At 44.6% G+C, this 22302-nt stretch overlaps 1 protein-coding gene across 2 annotated transcripts in view; it reads left to right on the top strand.

The window, feature by feature from the left end:
* Positions 1-22302, top strand: part of LRP8 (LDL receptor related protein 8) — a 370766-nt gene that overhangs the window by 334776 nt on the left and 13688 nt on the right. For both annotated transcript variants that reach the window (XM_073593521.1, XM_073593520.1), the window contains 2 exons: positions 10708-10776; positions 16820-16998. In XM_073593521.1, coding sequence (XP_073449622.1) covers positions 10708-10776; positions 16820-16998 — 248 coding nt within the window. The remainder of the gene's footprint in view (positions 1-10707; positions 10777-16819; positions 16999-22302) is intronic.

The raw sequence follows: 22302 nt of genomic DNA, 5'->3' as shown, positions 1-22302 counted from the left end.
GTTTGGAGCATGGGCATTGGATCATATAAACTACACACTCCGTTGAGCATGTAATAAAGGACTCTATGTTGTACGATTTACTGGTTTGAGTAGATTGAAACGATTCACACCTGCGTCCTCGGAAGGAATTAATATGACATATTTCACACTTCCTACAGGGATAGAAGCCTTTCATGCTTTGGAAAAAGGAAATGGTTCTAGGGGGATTTACGACATTGGGGGCTACCCTGTGGCGTAAGGAGGGTGCTCCTCTGAAGATAACAACAGGGTGATCAGGAAGAACTGGGCCCAATACTTTATCACTTTTCAGCAAGCTCCAATATCTCTTAAAGATTTTACTGACCAAGAAATGCTGGTTGGAGTAACTTGTCACTAGGGAGCAAGCAAATTTATTAATATCTCCCTGATTGTTCCTCCTGGGTTCTTGGAGCATAATGTCCCTGCTCATATTCCCAACAATAATGATAGTTTCCTCAATCTCCCTCTCGTCATATCCTTTATCAAGAAATCTCATTTTGAGGATCTGAGCCTGTTGCTGATAATCCGATAAGTTGGTACAATTACGTCTAATCCGCTGAAATTGCCCCTTAGGAACTGCCCTAAGCCAAGAAGTATGATGGCAACTGTTAAGCGGAATATAGGCATTACGATCCGTTTCTTTGAAGTGAGTGGTGGTAATCAGTTTACCATCCTGGACACATATATTCAGGTCCAGGAAGTGGATTTGAGTTTGGCTAGTCTCATACTGTAGGGAGATCCCTCTGTCATTTGAATTGAGCTTATGGAAAAACGCCTCTAGAGAAGGCAAATCGCCCTCCCACAAGAGAAGGACATCGTCGATGTACCTTCTCCAGAGGCGTAGCTCTTTAGGGGGATTAACATCAATTTCTTCACTCTCCCAACGAGCCATGAAGAGGTTCGCTAGGCTGGGCGCGAACTTTGCCCCCATAGCCACACCGACTGTCTGTAAGAAAAAATCCCCCCCAAACCAAAAATAATTATGACTGGTAGCAAAAGTCAAAAGATTTAAAACAAATTCCCTCTGAATGGCGGGCAAAGAGTAATCCTGTTCCAAGTAAAATTTAGCAGCTTCAAAGCCATGTTCATGGGATATGATAGTATAGAGGGAGGCTACGTCTGCAGTAGCTAGAATGCAACCCTCCCTCCAGTCGCATTCAGCTACAAGTTTAATAACTTGAGTAGTATCCCTAAGGTAGGCTGGCGTTTTAACCACAAGGGGTTGCAAAAAATTGTCAACATAACGGCCTATTCTTGATGTAACCGAATCTATGCCGCTAATGATGGGGCGACCGGGTGGCTTTATTAGGTTTTTATGGATTTTGGGTAGATAATACATTACTGGTACCCTTGGCGCTGAGGGCACCAGGTGTAATTTTTCTTTCTTGCTCAAAATACCCATCTGAAATCCGGAATCAACCAATGATAAAAGTGCTTTCTTATATTTAAAGGTCGGATTCGTCTTTAATTTGGTATAAGTTATACTATCGGATAAAAGTCTGTTCATTTCATCTAGGTAGTCTGTTTTGTTCAGAACGACCACCCCACCCCCCTTGTCAGCGGGGCGTATAATAATATCATTGCGTGCACAGATTTGTTTGATACTATGTTGGAGATCATAATTATTACTAATTCTTGGTATCTTGAGAGCTATCAAGTCCCTAATCACCATCTCTTTAAAGACTTGGACAGAGGGAGCTATAAATCCGGGAGGATTGAACAATGAGGCATTAGCCAGATTAGTATGTCTAATCTGGACAATGCTATCTACTGCCAGTCTACCATTAGATGTAGGATTAGCTTCTTGGTTGGTATCAGAGATAGGATTAGTGGGATCCACACTCGTATTTTGATATACATTAGTGGAAACCATCTGACTCCCATTGCCAATCGGGTTAAGTAAAAAATGTCTCTTAATGTTCATTTTACGAATGAACTTATGGACATCTATAAAAGTCTCGAATTTGTTTAGTGCACGAGGGGGCGCAAACTTAAGTCCTCGACTAAGGACAGCTTGTTCCCCTTGGGAGAGTTGGGCTGAGCTCAGGTTGAAGACGCCAGTAATATCTAGTATCTTCTTTTCTTTGGACCTGACTCTCCTCCCCCCTCTAGTGCCTCTCTTTCTTCGAACCCCCTTTTTGGCCTGGTGTTGCCCATGGGAAAAAAACGATTTTGTTCCATCCGGTCAGGCTCATAAGGGGATTCCTGCTGTTCATTCCTATGTTCCAAGTGACGATCATTAGGATGTCTCAAAATGGCAGGTGCTGAGCCATAATTGTCTTCCCGATAGAGTGGGGCAAACCTATTACGTAGGGGAATACCCCTATCGCCAGGGGTACCCCTATTTGGCCTCCCCCTATGGGGATTAGCAAAATCCCTAGGATCTTCCCTGGGCCCTTGATGTTTATGAACATTTCTGTGTGGGGTCCTTAAACTGGGGGGGTCATTCCTGTAGGGTGTCCCCTGTGTTGGAAAGTTATTTCCATAGGGAGTCCTCTGAGAGTACAACTCATGTCTCCCAGGGCCATTACCCTGTCTAGGAGTCTAGGATTACACCTAGTACCCTGGCGTGAGGGGAGGGACTGATGGTTGCATTGTTGATTTTGATGGAAAAGTCATGGAGGGGGGCACGGGCGGGGGGGGGGGGGGATATTAATAGCTTTTTTAGAGAGATTTAGTTTAAGGAAGTGGTGCGACATCCATGCTGATATGTCAGTTAGTAAGTTAGTAATGCGAGAGGAGACTGAAGAAGTGAGGTGAGGAGTAGACCGATAGATTTCGGTGTCATCAGCGTTTAAGTGGTATTGGAAGCCGTGGGCAGTTATTAAGTGACCGAGGGAGGAGGGGTAGATAGAGAAGAGAAAGGGTCCAAGAACTGAGCCTTGGGGGACCCCCACAGAAAGGGGCAATGGAGAGGAGGAGACAGAGTTGTAGGTGACACTGAAGGAGCGCTGTGATAAATAGGCAGAGAACAAGGATAGAGCAGAATCTCGGAGGCCAAGGGAATGTAGTTTATTGAGAAGGAGCGGGTGGTCAACAGTATCAAAGGCCGCAGAGAGGTCAAGTAGTAGGAGTATGGAGTACTGGCTGTTGGTTTTAGCAGTTAGTAAATCGTTAGTGAGTTTTAGTAAGGCAGTTTCCGTGGAGTGCTGCAAGCGAAAGCCAGACTGTAAGGGGTCAAGCAGGTTATTTTCATTGAGGTAGGAGCTAAGACGGTTGTAGACTAAGCGTTCTAGAAGTTTAGAGGTGAATGGGAGCAATGAGATGGGTCTTAAGTTGCTCAGGTCGGTAGGGTCCAGTAAGGGCTTTTTAAGAATGGGAGTGATCTTCGCATGTTTTAGAGGAGAGGGGAAGATGCCACTAGAGAGGGAGAGATTGAAGATGTGGGTGAGGGAGCATAGGATAGAAGAAGAGGGTGACCGTAGTAGTTGTGAGGGAACAGGATCCAAAGGACAATTGGTTAGGTGGGCATCCGAGAAAATTTTTGTAACCTCTTCCATAGTAGCCAATTCAAAAGAGGAGAGTGTTGAATGTGCTGCTAGGCAAGGTATGTTGGGTGGGGAAGACGTACGCACAGTGGAGATGTCCTCATGAATTGCATCGATCTTGTCTTTGAAGTGATTGGCAATCTCTTGGGCAGTGAGTGAGTTAGTGGGTAGAGGGGGTGGTGGACGAAGCAAAGAGTTAAAGGTTGAGAAGAGCCGTCGGGGACTGGATGACAAGGAATTAATAAGGGAGACAAAGTAGGCTTGTTTGGCAGCATGGAGGCATGAATTGCATTTTAGAAGGGCAGATTTATATAGGGTGAAGTCCTGCAGGCATTTGGTTTTATGCCACAGTCGTTCAAGAGCACGGCAATGTCTCTTGAGATTTCTAGTGTTGTCAGTTTGCCAGGGTTGTAACGGTCGGGGCCTGATTCTGCGTGTGGTTAGAGGAGCAAGTGCATCTAGTGAAGATGAGAGTGAACTGTTGTAGACAGAGGTGGCCAGGTCAGGACAGGACAGGGGAGAGATTATGTTATATAGGTGGTCAGTAGCAGAATAGAGAAGGGAAGGGTTAAAGTGGCGAAGGTTTCCACAAGTAATTGTTTGCTGCTTGGAGGGATGGGTGATTGGAGGCAAGAGTTGCAGTAGTCAAGGTGGGAAATAATCAAGGAGTGAATAAGTTGCTTTGTGGTGTCATTAGTCAGGAAGGGTCGAATTCTGGAGATGTTGCGGAGGTTAAGGCGGCAGGATTTAGCCAGCGATTGGATGTGGGGGCTGAAGGAGAGGTCAGAGTCAAGGATTATACCCAGCACCCTGGCATGTGTGGAGGGATCAATGTTTGTGCTGTTGATCCTAATGGTAAAGTCATGGGGGGTGGGGGGGGGGCTGGGAAGGAGGAAATATAACAAAAAGATTGAGTTTGAGAAAGTGGTGTGACATCCATACTGATATGTTATTCAGTAAGTTTCAGATCCGTGAGGAGATCGAGGGGGTGAGCTGAGGAGTGGAGAAATAGATCTGGGTGTCGTCGTCGTAGAGGTGGTATTGTGGAAGCCATGGGAGATTATCAACTGGCCCAGGGAAGAGGTATAGAGTGAGAATAGGAGGGGCCCAAGGACGGAGCCTTGGTGTACCCCAGCAGAAAGAGGCAGAGGAGATGGAGTTGTAAGTGACACTGAAAGTGCGCTGAGATAGGTAGGAGAAGAACCAGGATAAAGCAGAATCGCGGAGGCCAAGGGAGTGTAGTTTTGCTGAGGAGGAGCAGGTGGTCAACTGTGTCGAAGGCAGCAGAGAGGTCAAATGCCACGTACACACGATCGGACATTCCGACAACAAAACCGTGGATTTTTTTCCGAAGGATGTTGGCTCAAACTTGTCTTGCATACACACGGTCACACAAATGTTGTCGGAAGTTCCGAACGTGAGAATGCGGTGACATACAAGACATATGACGAGCCGAGAAAAGGGAAGTTCAATAGCCAGCGTGGCTCCTTCTGCTTGATTCTGAGCATGCGTGAGATTTTGTGCGAAGGACTTGTGTACACACAATCTGACTTTCTGACAACAAGTGAAGTTGGCAGAAAATTGGGGAACCTGCTCTCAAACATTTGTGGCTGGAAATTCCGACAGCAAATGTTCGATGGAGCATACACACGGTCGGACTTTCCGACAATGAGCTCAATCAAACATTTCCCGTCGGAAAGTCCGACCGTGTGTATGCGGCATATGAGTATGGAGTAATGGCCATTGGTTTTAGCAGTTAGTAGGTCATTGGTGAGTTTTAGTAGGACAGTTTTAGTGGAAGTTGTGGACAGAAGCCGGACTGTAGGGGGTCGAGAAGGCTGTTGTCTGTGAGGTAGCGACTCATTCGGTCATGGACAAGGCGTTCGATGAGCTTGGAGGCAAGTGAGAGCAGGGAGGTTGGTCTTAAGTTATTCAAACAGGTGGGGTCTGGAGAGGGTGTTTTAAGTATGGGGATAACCAGTGCATGTTTAAGTAGGGAAGGAAATGTGCCAGAGGAGAGGGAGAGGTTGAGGATGTGGGTTAGGGAGTTTAGGCTGGAGCAGGAAGGCGGTCGCAGTAATTGTGAGGGGACAGGGTCCAGAGGACAGGTGGTGAGGTGGGCCATGGAGAGGAGTTTATCAACTTCATCGGTGGTAATTGGGCAGAAGGAGGAGAGTATTGAGTGTGTTGTTGGACCTGATGTGTTGGGTAGGGGAAGAAGTTGAATGCTGGATATCTCCTCACGAATTGTGTCAGTTTTGCTTTTGAAATGGTTGGCAATCTGTTGAGCAATAAGCAAGTTGGTGGGTGGGGGCAGTGGGGGGGTGAAGTAAGGAATTAAGGGTAGAAAAGAGTTGACGAGGTTTGGATTAGAGGGTTTTGATGAGTGTTGTTGTAGGTTCGTTTAGCAGTGTGGAGGCAGGAGTTGTATTTGAGAAGGGCAGATTTGTAGAGGGTAAAGTCTTTCAGGGATTTAGATTTATGCCATGCATTACACCCTAGGCCTCTTGTCTCCCCCAAAAAATTTAAGAAGTGTTTTTTTTTTGTTTTTTTTAAATACGTTTAGATCAGATCCAACCAATGTCACTGGTATTGTAGGAAAAAAGTATCGAAGTCTTGGTAGAACATGCATTTTTACAGAATGTAGTCTGCCAAACCACGATGGAGGGTGTAGTTGTCATCTGGTCATCTAGTCAGGATAGTTCCAAGAATATAGGGTGTTTAAAGAGGGTGTTATTTGGATGCCTAGGTATGGGCGAGCATCTGATTCCCAGCAAAATTTATAAGATCGTTCCAGGGCCATTTTAATGCTATCCTGTAGAGATCTGTTTAGTGTCTGGCGGATCGTATGAAAATGGACAGGCGGTCCATTTTCATCTGATCCCCCATAGAGGACAGTGGAGGTCTGACAGGTCCGTCCCTGCAGAGATGGACCTTTCATCCACTGGCTCAGCGGGGATCCCTGCTGAGCAAGCGGAGTCCGTCAAAACTCACAACCCAGTGTGAAAGGGGCCTAATGGTGAGGCCTGAGATTCTAGAGAAAGGCTGTAGGATTGCATAAAGGTTAGGAAGGGTGGTGATGGGCGACAAGATGACCATCAGGATGTCATCTGCGAATAACATACATTTGTGCTCTCTGTACCTGCAATCTATTCCCTTCACATCTGGGCAATTGTTAGTATTTTCTATTTAATTTGCTGGGTGAGTGGCAACCAATAGAGACATTGGCAGAGAGTGGTAGCGGATGCTGAGCGTTTGTAAGGTGGATGAGTCTGGCAGCAGCATTCATGATGAAGTGAATTGGGGATAGCCTATTTAAAGGTAATCCAATGAGGAGGGAGTGTAAGGGGATTCCATTGGACATTGCTTTGTTGATTGATTATTGATTATGCCCTAACATAAGATATGTTCAGGATTGCTTATTTGCTTAATGACTTAGAGAATATCATGGTATATTTTAGTGTATGTGACAAACTGCACCTCATGATAGCATGACTTAATAACTGAAGATCTCATTGCATTGTTACCCAAGGCCTGTCTATTCTTGTCTGATGTCTACATCTGAGGAAACATCTCTTTGTGGTTTTTATCTCTGTACACTGTCGTGGGATATGAAACAGGCCAGAATTAGCTACTCAGGAATATGTGGCTGGGCAACAGATAGTCAGCAGAAGTTAACAGAAATTAAGAAAGCATTGACCTTTAGCCTGAATTGTATAAGTTAAACTGAAATCATATGATGAAGAAATTACTAATGTATGCTTATGTGTATTAATCTGATTGGCCCTAAGTGGGGCAGGGTCTTGTAAGACATAACATAAAAGAGCCTCCTGCCTAATAAACTTTGTAATCATTTATCACGTACCCCGTGTGTATGTGTATTGATTATCCGCCGGCGAGGTCCTCCACTGAGCCAACTCAAGAGCCTAGGCCAGTAAGAGAAGACGAGCACCTAACAGGGAGTTGCAGTAGTCGAGGCGAGAGATGACCAGGGAGTGAATTAGGAGCACAGAATACGTGGTATACATCTGTGACTTTATATTAATTGTGCCACAGAACATAAAACTTATATCCACTAGAGGGGACTATGAACTGAAAAGGATAAGTCCGATAGTAGGCTGTCGAAAAGCCCAGCACACTCAGTGCAGCTCAATAGCACTTCATGCCGTAGATCCCTTGGGCTTGTGTGCAATCAGGGGTGGGAAAGCAGAAACTGCAGACCTGTTCTAGGCTTAAAAAAAAAACACTCATGGAAAAATTATAAAAATCTGAAACTTGTTTTATTTTTAAATAAAATCATGCATGTTCAGAAAATACTAGTTATTACATCTAATCTAAGTCAGTGACCAAAGGACTTGGAGAGAAGTTGAGGACATCTATACAGCCTTAAGGGTCCCCTCCCTCACTAGACACCACAGGCAAGTAGTGGTGCCTTCAGTTTAAACAAAATTCGCTTATACATTGTAAACAAGACATTTTATTAAGATTTTAAAGGGTTTATTTCTTCATGTTGGCAGAATCAAAGCAGAATGAGCTGAATGTTTCTCCAGGAAATGTAGCTGACCACAGACAGGATCTTCTCGTTACATGTATAATTTACTGATGGAAAGTACCGTTGCTTGTGGGTTTTCAAAAGTTCTGCAGCTGTCTGCATTTCTGGTGCATCTTGCAAGTTCTTTACCACAATAATCCCTGCGGCAGCAATAATTATGACAAAAACCTATAAACCACTAAATAAAAAAGAAAGCAAAGTCGTATAGAAAACATGCAAAAACTGTGTGTCACAAGCAACTCTACAGCTCATAGTATAAAGAACAAAAAGTCCAAAGGTACAAATCCAAAGTCCAAATAATGTCCAGACCACTCTGATATGAAGAAGTACCCCATTCATAATTATAGAATTATGTTGAAAATGGACTTTACAAGACACTACTTCATCTTAGTGGGCTTCAAATTGTTCCCACAACCAACAGAAAAAAAAGCTGATTATAAAGAATAAGTTCACTCAAAATAATAAATGCACATTTTTGCAGCTAAAAAATGTGCCTCGATTTTTTTTTTTTTTTCTTAGTGTTTGTAGTTTGAGAACTACACGCCATCTGCTGAGGTGCCAGACGGGACTTTGTAATTCACAGATCTCTATGAATGAATGGTGTGGGTGGAGCAAAGACGAACTGCTTTTAAATTGTGACAGTGAATGTGGGGAGAGGATCCCCAACCTGCGGTCACAATGGAGAATTGGGGGGTGGCAGGTGCTTTAGTAACATGTTGCATGTTAAATTCTAAATACGGGTGTAACACGTTACTAAGGGTGAACTTATCTTTTAACATACCTGCAGCTAATAGGTAATATATCTAATAGCTTAAATCCAAGTAGACTAGGGTTCAATATGGAGTTGGCCCACCCTCTGCAGGTATAACAAGCTTTAAAGGGGTTGTAAACTTTTGTGTTTTTTCACCTTAATGCATCCTATGCATTAAGGTGAAAAAACACTTGGCAGTGACCAGCCCCCTGTTCTACTTACCTGAACACTGGAACTTGACCCGGTGGGGACGCGCTGTCTCTCTGCCCGGGGTTCTCGGCTCTTGATTGGATAGATTGATAGCACCGCAGCCATTGGCTCCCGCTGCTGTCAATCAAATCCAATGATGTGGGGGGGGGGGCCGAGTCATACATTCAGCAGCAATGGACGCCGAATGCTGGACTCGGGAGCGCGCCCGCAAGGTAACCCCCTCGAGAGAGCGCTTCTCCTAGGGGGTTATCTGATGTGGGGAGGAGCCGCTGGGGGACCCCAGAAGACGAGGTTCGGGACCACTCTGTGCAGATCGAGCTGCACAGTGGAGGCAAGTATGTTATGTTTGTTTAAAAAGAAAAAAACGAACCCTTACAATCAAATCACTTTAACTCTTCTGGGAAAGCTGTCCAGAAGATTTAGGAGTGTGTCTATGGGAATGTTTGACCATTCTTCCAGAAGCGCACTTGTGAGGTCAGGCACTGATGTGGATGAGAAGGCCTGGCTTGCAGTCTCTGCTGTAATTTATCCCAAAGATGTTCTATCATGTTGAGGTAAGAACTCTGTGCAGGCCAGTCAAGTTCCTCCACCCCAAACTCGCTCATCCATGTCTTTCTGGACCTTGCTTTGTGCGTTTTTTATTTTTTGAGGATATAAAAAGATGCTCTTTATTATTCAGCACACGTAAAACACTATAAACAGTCTAATAAGCAGGTAAAGCGGTATTAAAGTCATTTTTGTAAAAATAAAAACTGCTGACAAGCAGGGTTTTTATAACAGAAGAGACCCTAGAAGACCCACTGTCCTGATAGCGGTAATGTCTGGCTGCAGCTCAGTCCATATTTACATTCTGTGCTCTGGGCCATGAAGAAGTGACTTTTACAAGCATGCGTGGCAGTGGCATCATAGCGGCCCGACCATTCAAGCGGCTGGAGAACGTGAACCTGGAAGGAAGATTGAGCGAAGATGGAAGCACCTGAGACCTACTGGAGCGGTGACAGTGCAGGGCTCCATTTGACCGGTAATTCTGCCATAATATGCTGTGCATACTAGCACATTATGGCATAACCTGCTGGGGCCGAAAATTAAAAAATGTGTGGTGGAGTTCAATACGCTTTAAAATTGGCAATTGCTGCCCGAAACGTTTCATCACAATAGTGACTTTTTTAAGGGATCAAGATGCTGGGGCTGAAATATTAGCACATAATTACATATAACAATCTGGGTTCCTGCTAGAAGTGCTGGATATGTGCATTGTCACTGGAGGGTGTTAGGGGAGCCTAAAGTGAACCTGGGTTTTGCCCATTTGTACCCAGTGTGGAATCTCCATTTGGGAGGTGTTGAGGTATCTCGGATGGGTAAGTATACATTGCTGGTGGGAGCGGGTTATCAGATTGCTGTCACTTTGTCCTGAAGTGCTCTGTATTCTTTAATGCTAGCCCTCCAAAGGGTGAATAAAAGAAAGGAGGAAAAATATTGGGCAAGGAGACTTCAGGGAGACATGAGGCCAAAACAGTTTTATAATGAGGACTAATAAAGTACTTTGGTAATGGTCAGTCCCTTTTGTGGCATTATGGAATTATTGTGCTCACTGATCGTTTTTCACTGAACATGCCAAAGTTGTTCTTGATATTCCCTCAGTTATCCTTGACATTAATCACTACATGGAATTCTTTTTTCTATTGTAGATGGAAATGCAGATTCTGATCTCAGGTCTACACTGACAGCAGCAGTGATTGGTGTAGCTGTGCCTCTTGGTGAGTAATCCCTCTGTGAAATGTTTGAAATGACAGCTGTGCTGCTTTTTGGTTTTGGAAAGAGTATGGAATGGTTATCAATCCTCCGCTTTTTTTTTTCCTCTATGTCCTCACTGAAGAGGTCAACCCTTTCTATTTGTCCTGGGAACCATTGTCACCAGAAAGTGAGGGAAATACATTTCAAGTTGTCACTCAAACAGGACTTGAGACAGAATCTTGCAGCAGGGAATGCTGGAGTATTTTCTTGACACCCATCAGAACTGAAAAAGTGGCTTGGACAACCTACAAACATTTCCAAACAACACAGTAATATTATGGCGCACAAAATGACTATACTCCCCCCAATAGAGGACAGTCTAAATATGGGTGAAAACCTCAAGAAAAGGAGTCCACAAAGTCCACATTAAAAAGTTCATAAAATCCCATATGTGTGGATATGTTGGTGCTGGCAGCTCCACCTGGGACAGGAACAGGTCTCCTGAAAGCACAGAAAGAGAACACAAGGGGGCACCAGCTACAGTGGGGACGGAAAGTATTCAGACCCCCTTACATTTTTCACTTTTTGTTATATTGCAGCCATTTGCTAAAATCATTTAAGTTCATTTTTTTCCTCATTAATTTACACACAGCACCCCATGTTGACAGAAAAACACATAATTGTTGACATTTTTGCAGATTTATTAAAAAAGAAAAACTGAAATATCACATGGTCCTAAGTATTCAGACCCTTTTGCTGTGACACTCATATATTTAACTCGGGTGCTGTCCATTTCTTCTGATCATCCTTGAGATGGTTCTACACCTTCATTTGAGTCCAGCTGTGTTTGATTATACTGATTGGACTTGATTAGGAAAGCCACACACCTGTCTATATAAGACCTTACAGCTCACAGTGCATGTCAGAGCAAACGAGAATCATGAGGTCAAAGGAACTGCCTGAAGAGCTCAGAGACTGAATTGTGGCAAGGCACAGATCTGACCAAGGTTACAAAAAAATTCTGCTGCACTTAAGAGCACAGTGGCCTCCATAATCCTTAAATGGAAGACATTTGGGACGACCAGAACCCTTCCTAGAGCTGGCTGTCCGGCCAAGCTGAGCTATCGGGGGAGAAGAGCCTTGGTGAGAGAGGTAAAGAAGAACCCAAAGATCACTGTGGCTGAGCTCCAGAGATGCAGTCGGGAGATGGGAGAAAGTTGTAGAAAGTCAACCATCACTGCAGCCCTCCACCAGTCGGGACTTTATGGCAGAGTGGCCCGACGGAAGCCTCTCCTCAATGCAAGACACATGAAAGCCCGCATGGAGTTTGCTAAAAAAACACCTAAAGGACTCCAAGATGGTGAGAAATAAGATTCTCTGGTCTGAGACCAAGATAGAACTTTTTGACCTTAATTCTAAGCGGTATGTGTGGAGAAAACCAGGCACTGCTCATCACCTGTCCAATACAGTCCCAACAGTGAAGCATGGTGGTGGCAGCATCATGCTGTGGGGGTGTTTTTCAGCCGCAGGGACAGGACGACTGGTTGCAATCGAGGAAAAGATGAATGCGGCCAAGTACAGGGATATCCTGGACAAAAACCTTCTCCAGAGTGCTCAGGACCTCAGACTGGGCCGAAGGTTTACCTTTCAACAAGACAATGACCCCAAGCACACAGCTAAAATAACAAAGGAGTGGCTTCACAACAACTCCGTGACTGTTCTTGAATGGCCCAGCCAGAGCCCTGACTTAAACCCAATTGAGCATCTCTGGAGAGACCTAAAAATGGCTGTCCACCAACGTTTACCATCCAACCTGACAGAACTGGAGAGGATCTGCAAGGAGGAATGGCAGAGGATCCCCAAATCCAGGTGTGAAAAACTTGTTGCGTCTTTCCCAAAAAGACTCATGGCTGTATTAGATCAAAAGTGTGCTTCTACTAAATACTGAGCAAAGGGTCTGAATACTTAGGAACATGTGATATTTAAGTTTTTCTTTTTAATAAATCTGCAAAAATGTCAACAATTCTGTGTTTTTCTGTCAATATGGGGTGCTGTGTGTACATTGAGTAAAAAAAATGAACTTAAATGATTTTAGCAAATGGCTGCACTATGACAAAGAGTGAAAAATTTAAGGGGGTCTGAATACTTTCCATCCCCACTGTAAGTGTAACATAAATAAACATTTTATCGGTACCAAACAGCCAAGTGCAGACTCACATGACAATAGAATTCACTTGCTTATCTGCAGCATCTGGAAAATGTTGAGGCCCATTCGCCTGTGGAACCGCATGTAGCTGCTAACAGGGTGCAGCTTGTGGATAGATGAATGGAGAGCAGAGTCCCAACGATCCCGGAAGTGAAGGGAAACCACCCTGGAGCGTGGGAACGGATATGATGTCACACCTGGGCGGACCTGTATTTTTTGGTAGAGCTCTGTTGGCTCCTTTGTCAAACCAATGGCTAGATAGGTACTCTATCTAGCCCAGGGGTAGGCAACCTTTTGAGCATAGTGTGCCGAAAAATGTTTTCAAAGAAATTGAGCGTGCCAATTTTATAACAAAAAAATGTCAACTTCACACTCTCAATCACGAAAAGGATTTTTTTATAAAGTAAATGCTGTAAACTACTTTAGTAGTGAGAAATTAACATCCTGCACTCTCGCACCTCAGATCAGCCCCAATTCCTGCAACTCCACACCTCAGATGAGCCCCAATTTATGCACCCCCTCACCTCAGATCACTGTCCCCCCTGCATATCTGCCCCACCACTGTAACCCCCTGCACATTTGCCCAACCACTGTAACCCCCTGCTTGTCTGTCCCACCACTGTAACCCCCTGCTCATCTGTCCCACCACTGTAACCCCCTGTACATCCGCCCTACCACTGTACCTCTATGTACATCTGCTCCACCACTGAACCATCTGCTCATCTGTCCCACCACTGTAACCCTCTTTCTCATCTGCCCTACGACTGTATCTCCTGCACATCTGTACCACCTCTGTTTCCTTCTTTTCTGCCCCACCGCTGTAACCCCCTGCTCTCCTGCCCCTCCGCTGTAACCCCTTGCTCTCCTGCCCCTCCGCTGTAACCCCCTGCTCTCCTGCCCCTCCGCTGTAACCCCCTGCTCCTCTGCCCCACCGCTGTAACCCCCTGCTCATCTTTCCCACAACTGTAACCTCCTTCTCATCTGGCCCAACACCAAATCCCCCCCTGCTCGTCTGGCCCATCACTGTACCCCCCCTGCTCATCTGGCCCATCACTGTACCCCCCCTGCTCATCTGGCCCATCACTGTACCCCCCTGCTCATCTGACCCATCACTGTACCCCCCTGTTCATCTGGCCCATCACTGTACCCCCCCCCTGTTCATCTGGCCCATCACTGTACCCCCCCCCCCCCGCTCATCGGGCCCATCACTGTACCCCCCCCTGCTCATCGGGCCCATCACTGTACCCCCCCCTGCTCATCGGGCCCATCACTGTACCCCCCCGCTCATCGGGCCCATCACTGTACCCCCCCTGCTCATCGGGCCCATCACTGTACCCCCCCTGCTCATCGGGCCCATCACTGTACCCCCCCTGCTCATCGGGCCCATCACTGTACCCCCCCTGCTCATCGGGCCCATCACTGTACCCCCCCTGCTCATCGGGCCCATCACTGTACCCCCCCTGCTCATCGGGCCCATCACTGTACCCCCCCTGCTCATCGGGCCCATCACTGTACCCCCCCTGCTCATCGGGCCCATCACTGTATGTACCCCCCCCCCTGCTCATCGGGCCCATCACTGTACCCCCCCCCCCTGCTCATCGGGCCCATCACTATACCCCCCCCCCGCTTATCTGACCCATCACTGTACCCCCCTGCTTATCTGGTCCATCACTGTACCCCCCTGCTTATCTGGTCCACCACTGTACCTTCCTGCACATTTTCCCCACCGCTGTACCCTTCTGCTCATCTGCTTCACCGCTGTACCCTCTTCTCATCTATGTGGTGAAAGGAAGCAGAGATGAGACACATCTACTTGTCCTGGCACACTGATCCTGCTGATCCAACTCTCGCATCCAGCCCACTTGCTTGTATGGGATGTATGTGATGTCACATACAAGCATTGGGAATGGATGCACAATGATGAGCTCAGGTCAGGGGCATTTTCTGAAAGCAGTGGGCCTCTGTGCAGGATCATAAGTTGGGCCCCCGCAGCTGAGAAAAAATGGTTGGGTGTGATTTTTCATTGCGCTGAATACTGGCTGTGGCTTAAAGGGACACAGAGTGCCGGGGTTCAGAAGTAAGTGACGCAAAGGTTCAGGAATAATTTCAACAAAGTTCCTAGAAGCTCAACAATAATTCCACAAACTGTCACCTGATTGGGGTTTCCTCATTTACAGTGAAATCCCTTCTTTCTGAGATTGGTAGTGGCAACCAAGCGAGTCATCTTCCTCCAGATGGTGGACGGGGCTAGCAGGACTGTGATTGGTTTTAGCAGTGGAAACAGGGACCACCCCTCCTAGCAGAACTGCACCCAATCTCTTCCCCATCACAAAAGCTGACGATCGCAGCTACAGCAAAGTTAGAGAACCAAACAATGTTTCCCATCTTTTACAGTGTGTGGGGGCGCAGTGCCTCCCCCTCAGTGCAGGTGCGGTGTGAGGCACTCTGAAATTGGAATGTATTAGTGTCTCACTGACACTTCCCTGTGCTGCTCTGCTGATCGGGAGGGAGTCGAGTGTCGGAAAAAGAGGCTTTGCATGCCACTTGTGGCACCAGTGCCGGGGGGTTGCCTACCCCGGATCTAACAATTGGTTTGACAAAGAATCCAATAGAGCTCCAAAACATGTTACCATAGCAAAAGGCCCACCCAGACCGGAATCTGCACTTGGCTGTATAGTACCAATAAAATATTTATGTATGCTACACTTAGCTGGCGCCCCCTTGTGTCCTCTTTCTAAACATTTCCAAACAACAACATTACAGAAAAAGTCCAGATGAATGTGACTACTACTAGATAAAAGGCATGCTATGCCATTACCTCTGTGCATTTCTATTCCTATCAAAGTAGAAAATAACTTTATTTTCTTTTATATATCAAAATGTGCAGAACCATTCCAAAGGTAACTCATATTCCTCTCTGCATTCTGGATTTTGCAGGCAAGATTTGTTAAAAATTCCTGGGCTGTTTTTTTTTCATTTGGGTGGACTAGTTTATGGTTAAATTTTTTTTTTTTAATTATTTTCACAGTTACGTGACATTTTTAAACATATACAAGAGAAATACAATTGGACAGTTATGGTGTGAACAAATGACAGTTCACAGTGAATATCACAGATTATAATTGGGTGGACTCATTTAGATGAGCAATATTTATTTTATTTATTATTTAATACACTTGTATAGTGCCATCAATTTATGCAGCGCTTTACATATATATTGTGCATTCACATCAGTCCCTGCCCTCAAGGCGCTTACACTCTAAGGTCCCTACGTCCTATTCATGCATATACATACTGTGCCAATTTAGACAAGAGCCTATTAACCTACCAGCATGTCTTTTGGAGTGTGGGAGGAAACCGGAATACCCGGAGGAAACCCATGCCGGACACAGGGAAAACATGCAAACTTCAGGCAGGTAGTGCCATGATTTGAACCGATGACCCTGGTGCCGCGCGGCAGAAGTGCTAACCACTTAGCCACTGTGCTGCCCATACAATACAGCATTACATTATATCATTTGTACAATATTTATGTAAATTAAGATACCCTTCTCCGATTCAATTATTCATGGTTGGCCTGTCTCCTGTGAGAGTCCTTGTATATTTTTCTTGGTTTACATTACCAAAGCTGGTGTCTTTTGGGTGTTTGTCTATCAAGGGCTTGTTCACACAAGAACGCGGTGCAGGAAACCCACGTTCCTGTGTGATTTAGTTCCATATAAATCCTTATATGGAATTTTTTTGGAAATCCACAGGTAACAGACCTACTACTGGGTTTTCTTTAGTGCTGCTTTGTTTCTGATGTAGCTTCCTAGTAATGCACTTCTATCTTTCACTCTGCTATCCATGTTTTTCCATAGCGGTCCTCGCTCTCCTTTGCATGTCGGGTTATCTCATCTGGAGGAACTGGAAACGAAAGAATACGAAGAGTATGAACTTTGATAATCCCGTCTATAGGAAAACTACTGAAGAGGAGGAGGAGGAGGAAGAAGAGATTCACATTGGCCGAACAATGCAGATTGGCCATGTCTACCCAGCTGTGAGTATTCAGTTGCTGAAAACATACAATGTTGAAGACAACAGGACTATTGTGGCTTTCAGTTTTAAGAGACATGACCCGTGTTCCTGTTCCTGTTGTCTAAGAGGTGTAATTTTTACAAATTTGGTTTAAATTAGTCTATAATTCCACAAAATGAATAATGCCGGATTCCCCTATTCATGTTGGTCAACTTGCAATGTACCAATTACTCTGCACAATATAATTAGAGCTAAAACGAACGTTACATAGGAAAACTATTTAAGATTGCTGTCCCACTTAACATGTATGGTATTCTCTGGATTTATGCTACAGGAAATAACAAGAACTAAAATATATATAACATTAGTACTTCATAGATTTGATGAATCCTTGCATTTGATTCGTTTTTCTTTTTTGGCCATTGCATAGATCAGTTTACTTAAGATAGCCTTGTGGTGTAGGTGTAATGAGCTGAAAACACTGATTTTTTGTTGTTTTGTAGCAGAAGAAATCTGCATATAGCATTGGTTGCAGAAATCTTCCACCATAAAGGAACGGTTTTGTCACTTAGAAACAAAATTGTTTGCATACAATCAGCTGAGTAGTAGAAGCAATTTTTTCTAGCTACGGATGCTTCATTTTATATTTTATATTTGTCATCTGCATAACACTATTAATAAATGCAGCACTTATACAGAAATCATTGAAGTTGTCACATCAGTTTTGCCCCCCCCAAGTCAAATGTGTCTACCACACTCACACACAGTAATGTCAGTTTGAGTAGAAGCCAGTTAATCTTCCGGCATATTATAGTGTGCAGCGGAACCCCTCTAATACTTACCTGAGCCGCATCACGATCCAGCAATGGCATGAGAGCCTCAGCTCTCCAGGGACTCTCCCTCCTAATTGGCTGAGACTGCAGCGGGAGCCATTGGCTCCTGTTGCTGTCAATCATAGCCAGTGAGCCAATGAGGAGATAGAGGGGGTGGGGGCCAAGCTGGTGCTTTGTTTGTGAATGGACACCCAGAGCAGCAGCTCGAGAGCGAGCCTGCTTGGATGCCCCCATAGCAAACTGCTTGCTCTGGGGGCACTCGGTTAGAGGGAAGGGAGAGGAGCGGAGGTGGGGAACCTGAGAAGAGGAGGATCAGGGCAGGCCAGGTAAGTAAGTAAGTATAACATGTTTGTTTGTTTTTTTTAATTGCCTTTAATATCACTTGAAGTTAGTAGGTTTAGTGGTTAACGTATAAAATAATAATCCTCACATGATATAATTAACCACTTACCACCTGCCATATAGCAATATGACGTCCAGCAGGATAAGCCCCTCACACGGCTATTGGTGGTGTGGTGTGTCAGTCTGACACAACGCATCTCCGATCTTGGTAAAGAGCCTATGATTAGGCTCTTTACCATGTGATCATCTGTGTCCAATCACAGCTGGTCACATCGTAAACAGGAAGTGCCATCTATCAGCTTTTCCTCTATTCGTGCTGACAAGGCGCTGGTAGAGGAGAGCCGATCGGCTGCTCTCCTGACGGGGGGGTCTGCGCTGATAATCAGCACATTGATTATTGGTGCAGACCCACCAGGGATGCCCACCCGTGACCACCAGGAATGCCAATCAGTTCCCATTAGAGATGCCAATCAGTTCCCATTAGAGATGCCAATCAGTGCCCATTAGAGATGCCAATCGGTGCCCATTAGAGATGCCAATCGGTGCCCATTAGAGATGCCAATCGGTGCCCATTAGAGATGCCAATCGGTGCCCATTAGAGATGCCAATCGGTGCCCATTAGAGATGCCAATCGGTGCCCATTAGAGATGCCAATCAGTGCCCATTAGAGATGCCAATCAGTGCCCATTAGAGATGCCAATCAGTGCCCATTAGAGATGCCAATCAGTGCCCATCAGTAATGCCTGCCAGTGCCTTCTCATCAGTATCCATCAGTGCCCATCAGTAATGCCTGCCAGTGCCTTCTCATCGGTATCCATCAGTGCCACCCATCAGTTCCGCCTATCAGTGCCCTTCAGTGCTGCATATTAGTGCCACCCCATCAGTTCCCATCAGTGAAGGAGAAAGCTTACTTATTTACAACATTTTATAACTGAAACAAAGAACCTTTTTTTTTTTTTTTTTCAAAATTTTTGGTATTTTTTTTATTTATTTTTAGCAAAAAATAAAAAAAAAACCCAGTGGTGATCAAATACCACCAAAAGAAATCTCTATTTGTGGGGACAAAATGATAAAACATTTGTTTGGGTACAGTGTTGCATGACTGCGCAATTGTAATTCAAAATGTGACAGCGTTGAAAGCTAAAAATTGGCCTGGGCAGGAAGGGAGGGTGTTGCCTTCATCTGTTCTATGTTTAGATTGAAGTTATTATGGACAGAGGGCTGTCCCTGGGTCCCATGGGTTATATGCAGACTACCTGCAGGTGATTGGACACTGGCACACAACTTTTCTAGGGTCACCTCTAGCATGCACTCGTATAACTTCCACTTACCCTGTGAGACTCCAGGTTTTTTTTTCCTGTTAGATTAAAATTTATTATAGACCTACATGACAGCAAGCACAATTCCAGTCAAAGAGGGTAGATCAGGGGTCTTCAAACTACGGCCCTCCAGTTGTTAAGGAACTACAATTCCCTTCATGCCTAGTCATGTCTGTGAATGTCAGTTTTACAATGCCTCATGGGACGTGTAGTTCTGCAACAGCTGGAGGGCCGTAGTTGAGGATCCCTGGGGTAGATATACAAAATCCATGCACAAGCCTATAATAGCGTAGGGGAGAGTTAAAAGTGCCATCTGTTTTTTTTTGGGGCGGGGGAGGGGGTTGCCATTGGGTTCTTATTAGGGAGATTTCCCTTTACCTCCTGTCCTGTAGACTCAAAAGGAAATGAGAAGTGATGATAGGGGGCAGTTTGACTACTAATTAGATATATTCCTACATATATCAATTTGTGAACAGATGCCAAAATATATATCAACTTAAATATAGACAAACTTAAATATGTATAACACTGTGAATATTATAAATGAAAAAAGTTCATATTCATCTGTGATTGTTCAAAAAATGAAAACGTGGTTGGTAAATCAATATGTGTAGATATCCTCCACCATTTGCAAACATCCAACAACACCCAAAGTGCTCTAGTAAAATATCTGCTCACCAAACAGCCATGACCACTTTACCCAAAAAGGAGGTCAGAATTCGCTTGTGCTGCTCCTTGGTGCGGTATCTCAGACTGTCCAACACTATGTTCTCCTCTCCCCCACAGCGGGTGACATGAGTTGAGAAAAAGTGGACCCAAATAGCGTAATGTTGCTTGGTTTATTAAAACAACAAATGGTAAAAACAAAATGCCTGCTTACATTGCGAAGTGCCTGTGTCCCGGCACTAGATGGTATCGCGTATGTGGTTGGATGGAGCCGCGCTGAGCACTACTCATGCTGGGATCGGCGTGCATTCCATCACCACTGGAGATAGAACCGGAAGCTGGGACCCGGAAATGATGTGACTGGAAGGCGTCTCGACGTACGTTTCGTATTGCAACGTCATCACTGGGCAGGAAGCTCTAAATAGACTGAAGCTGGATTGCAATTGCTGGAGACAGCAATCTTCCGCCCCTTGCAATCTTACAGGCTGAACCCAGCTATTGATGTTTACTATAACGGCATGACATATTACTCTGCACAAAATTAAAAAACTATTATTTAAAAGGAAACATTATGTGTTCTATACAAATTATACTAGAAACCCAAATAAAATAAAAATGTATTGCTATTAACAGCCATTTACTCCACGATGAGCAATTGGTATACTATGATGGGGAACCTGAACATATAAAAATCTATAAGAGAATTCTAATTTGTGCTAAATTATTAAAGTGGAAATGTCTCCCAAAATGCAGGGGTTCAAACATTAGTTCAAAAAAAGTTTAGGTCTAAATCAATGTTCATACCAGCTGGCTGTAATGTGTCCAGCCGATATATCCATTTAGTTTCATTCTGTGACACCGTCTGTTTAAGGTGAGTGCCTCTCCAATGGTGTGAACTTTTGTCTATTCCATAAAATGTGAGTAATTTGGGGTCTTGATTGTGATGTGTTTTGAAGTGTCTGAACACGCTGTGTTTTGGGAAACCATTTTTAATATTGGTAATATACTCATTGATTCTGGTACGCAACCTGCATGTGGTCCTACCCACATATTCCATTGGACATGGGCATTCCAACACGTAAGTAACATATTCCGAATCACAAGTAATCAGAAGACGAATTTGATATTCTCTCTGGGTAGCTATTGAATAAAAACTTTCGATTTTTCTTTTCTTACTTTTAATGGTGTTACATGCTTTGCACCTAGTACAATAATGAAAGGGCCCCTGGGCTTAGAAGTAAAATAGCACCCAATATTCCAGATCCCCCAAAAAGATTAGCACCTTTCTAGATAGAACAGGCTTTCATTATTGTACTAGGTGCAAAGCATTAATTAATCATCATTAATTGATGTAACACCATTTATTGATTGTACCATTTTTTAACATTTGTATAGAACACCATGTTTCCATTTAAATAATTTTTTAATTTTATGCAGAGTAATATGTCATGCCATTATAGTAAACATCAATAGCTGGGTTCAGCCTGTAAGATTGCAAGGGGCGGGAGATTGCCGTCTCTGCCAATTGCAATCCAGCTTCAGGCTATTTAGAGCTTCCTGCCCAATGACCCGGAACACTTCCTGATGACGTAGCGATATGAAACGTACGTCAAGGCACCTTCCAGTCACATAATTTCCGGGTCCCAGCTTCCGGTTCTATCTCCAGCGGTGGTGGAATGCACGCCGATCCCAACGTGAGCAGGGCTCAGCGCGGCTCCATCCGACCACATACGCGATACCATCTAGTGCCGGGACACGGGCACTTCGCAATGTAAGCAGGCATTTTGTTTTTACCATTTGTTTTAATAAACCAAGCAATATTACGCTATTTGGGTCCACTTTGTCTTTTTTAAATTGTGTCACCCGCTATGGGGGAGAGGAGAACATAGTGTTGGATAGTCTGAGATACCGCACCAAGCTGCAAGGTAGCAGCACAAGCAAATTCTGACCTTCTTTTTGGGTAAAGCGGTCATGGCTGTTTGGTGAGCAGATATTTTACAAGAGCACTTTGGGTGTTGTTGGACATTTGCAAGCGGTGGAGAATATCTACACACATTGATTTACCAACCACGTTTTCGTTTTTTGAACAATCACAGGTGAATATGGACTTTTGTCATTTTATAATATTCACAGTGTTATGCATATTTCTGTATATTTAAGTTGATA

The sequence above is a fragment of the Aquarana catesbeiana genome, linkage group LG07, assembly GCF_042186555.1.
Source record: "Aquarana catesbeiana isolate 2022-GZ linkage group LG07, ASM4218655v1, whole genome shotgun sequence".
Lineage (NCBI taxonomy): Eukaryota > Metazoa > Chordata > Amphibia > Anura > Ranidae > Aquarana > Aquarana catesbeiana.
The sequence above is the reverse complement of the archived record's forward strand: the minus strand, read 5'-3'. Positions and strand labels throughout refer to the sequence as shown.